The sequence below is a fragment of the Rhagoletis zephyria genome, unplaced genomic scaffold, assembly GCF_001687245.7.
Source record: "Rhagoletis zephyria isolate East Lansing unplaced genomic scaffold, Rhagoletis_zephyria_1.1 Rzeph_scaffold_53994, whole genome shotgun sequence".
NCBI classification, from domain to species: Eukaryota; Metazoa; Arthropoda; class Insecta; order Diptera; family Tephritidae; genus Rhagoletis; species Rhagoletis zephyria.
In genome coordinates this window covers 1-1,875 of record NW_016211047.1, presented here as the reverse complement: position 1 = coordinate 1,875, position 1,875 = coordinate 1, and the positions used below count along the sequence as shown (strand labels likewise).

Genomic DNA, 1,875 nt, shown 5'->3' with positions numbered 1-1,875 from the left:
ATTTATCGCCTATTTTTTATAAATTTCCTTTAAGCTTTAACTAATAAGGAAACTCCCTTGACTTTTGTGTCGTGTTTCTGTGTTTTTGTTTTCTCTTCTATTTATTTGTTGCCCTGTTTTTTTGCTTAGTAGGTTGCCCCTCCTCAACAAAGGTGCTGACCTGCACGCCCAAATGCAAACAAGACACCGATTGCAGTGCCATTGGTGGCAAGTGTTGCCCGAATTTGTGCAATGAGCGTTCTTGCATACAACGGAATCAATTGGATTTGGGCAGTTCATCTTCTGGTGGCGATAAATATTGTGAGTATAGCTGAACTTTCGTAAAAAAAATTATGTTTTATCATTAGTTTGTCTACAAAACTCAAGTGCAGTAGAGAACTTTTTTTGTTGAAAGATTTCAACTTAGAGAAGATAGCAATTTTGGTATGAATCTATTTATGACTCTTTTGCAAACGATTAATAATAAAACTGAAATTGTATTTAAGAAAAAAGTTTAGGAATAAATTTTTCGCTAAGTAAAATACATACATACTATGTATTTTGAATTTTTCGGAAATCAAGCAAAATAATATCAAATAAATAAAAATTATTTCTAAGCGTAAAATTTCAAAAAACTGATCATTATTGTATCTCTAATTATTATTTGGTCTACATATGTACAAAGATCTCATAAAAAAATTCACAAACTTCAATATTTCGCAAAAGAGTTGCTATTAATTTTTATCGAAAATGATATAAAAATTATTTTTTTTTCTAAATTGGAAACTTTTGTGTTGACTTTTCTCTTTGAAAATTAAAAGTTTAATAAAATTAACAAATGTCACAAACAAAATTTTACATTAACATTTTCATAACATCTAATCTTTTTTGGCGATTAATTTTATTATAAATCATCAAAATAAAATAATTTTATAAATTTAACATTAAAAATCAAGAATTTTATTAAAATATTGTTTAAATAAAAAATTGATTAAAGTTATTTATCCGCGAAATTGAATACTTTTTTATAAATTAATTACACTTTTTTTCATCGAAAACGCGATAATTTCTAATAAACAGCTGCAACTAAAAATTAATAAATTAAACAAAAATAAAAAAGGATAACATAATATAATTTTTTGAACGGATATTTTTTTAAATTTTATTTTAACTATTTTTTGCATATTTATTAATATGTTTTATGAATAAGTAGTAAATAAAAAACTTAAAACAAAAAAAAAAATATTAAAATTATTTTTCACAAAATTTGTGTAATACTTTCGTAACAATCACGAAAATATATGACTTAAATACAAAACAAAAATAAATTTTCAATAAATTATATGTAGATTAATAAAAATACTTCTCACAAGTTGAAAAAGGTGTTACTGATAGCAAAAAAAAAATACGCAATTAAAAAAAATCCTTACAAATCGTTTAAAGCTGCGAGGCGAGGCACAGCGCATTTACAATGTATCATTCAAAAAATTTTAATTCAAACGCACGCATAGTTATTTGGTTTTTCAATTAAAGATACTAAAATTGTTTAATCGAAGTTAAAAATAAATAAATAACTCAAAACGAATACTTTTACAAAAAAAACAATCTATAAATTGAAACTAAAAAACAACTTTAACTGAATTTCGTACATTGTGAAAGAGCCCGTTTTTTGTTTTTACGAAAGATCTTTTAGAATATTTAGCAAAAAAACATATTTTATAAATTCAATTGAAAAAAAAAATATTTACACGAAATTCGCACGGGCGAAATGTTTTTTTTTTGTTTTTATAGAATATTTTTNATACTTTTTTGTATTAATTTTTCAATTACAGCGAGTTCCAGCTCTAGCGCCTACTGCGGCAACATCAAATGCAACCCTCAGGAGAAATGCCAAGT

The 1,875-nt window shown here is 24.8% G+C and overlaps 1 protein-coding gene across 1 annotated transcript; it reads left to right on the top strand.

Annotated features, from left to right (window-relative positions):
• Positions 1–129: 129 nt before the first annotated feature.
• On the top strand, positions 130–1,868 carry LOC108356092 (uncharacterized; the record flags this gene model as incomplete). Its single annotated transcript, XM_017607225.1, has 2 exons — positions 130–300; positions 1,812–1,868. Coding segments are annotated over 2 exons (228 nt in total), but the record flags the coding sequence as incomplete, so codon positions are not given.
• Positions 1,869–1,875: the final 7 nt, after the last annotated feature.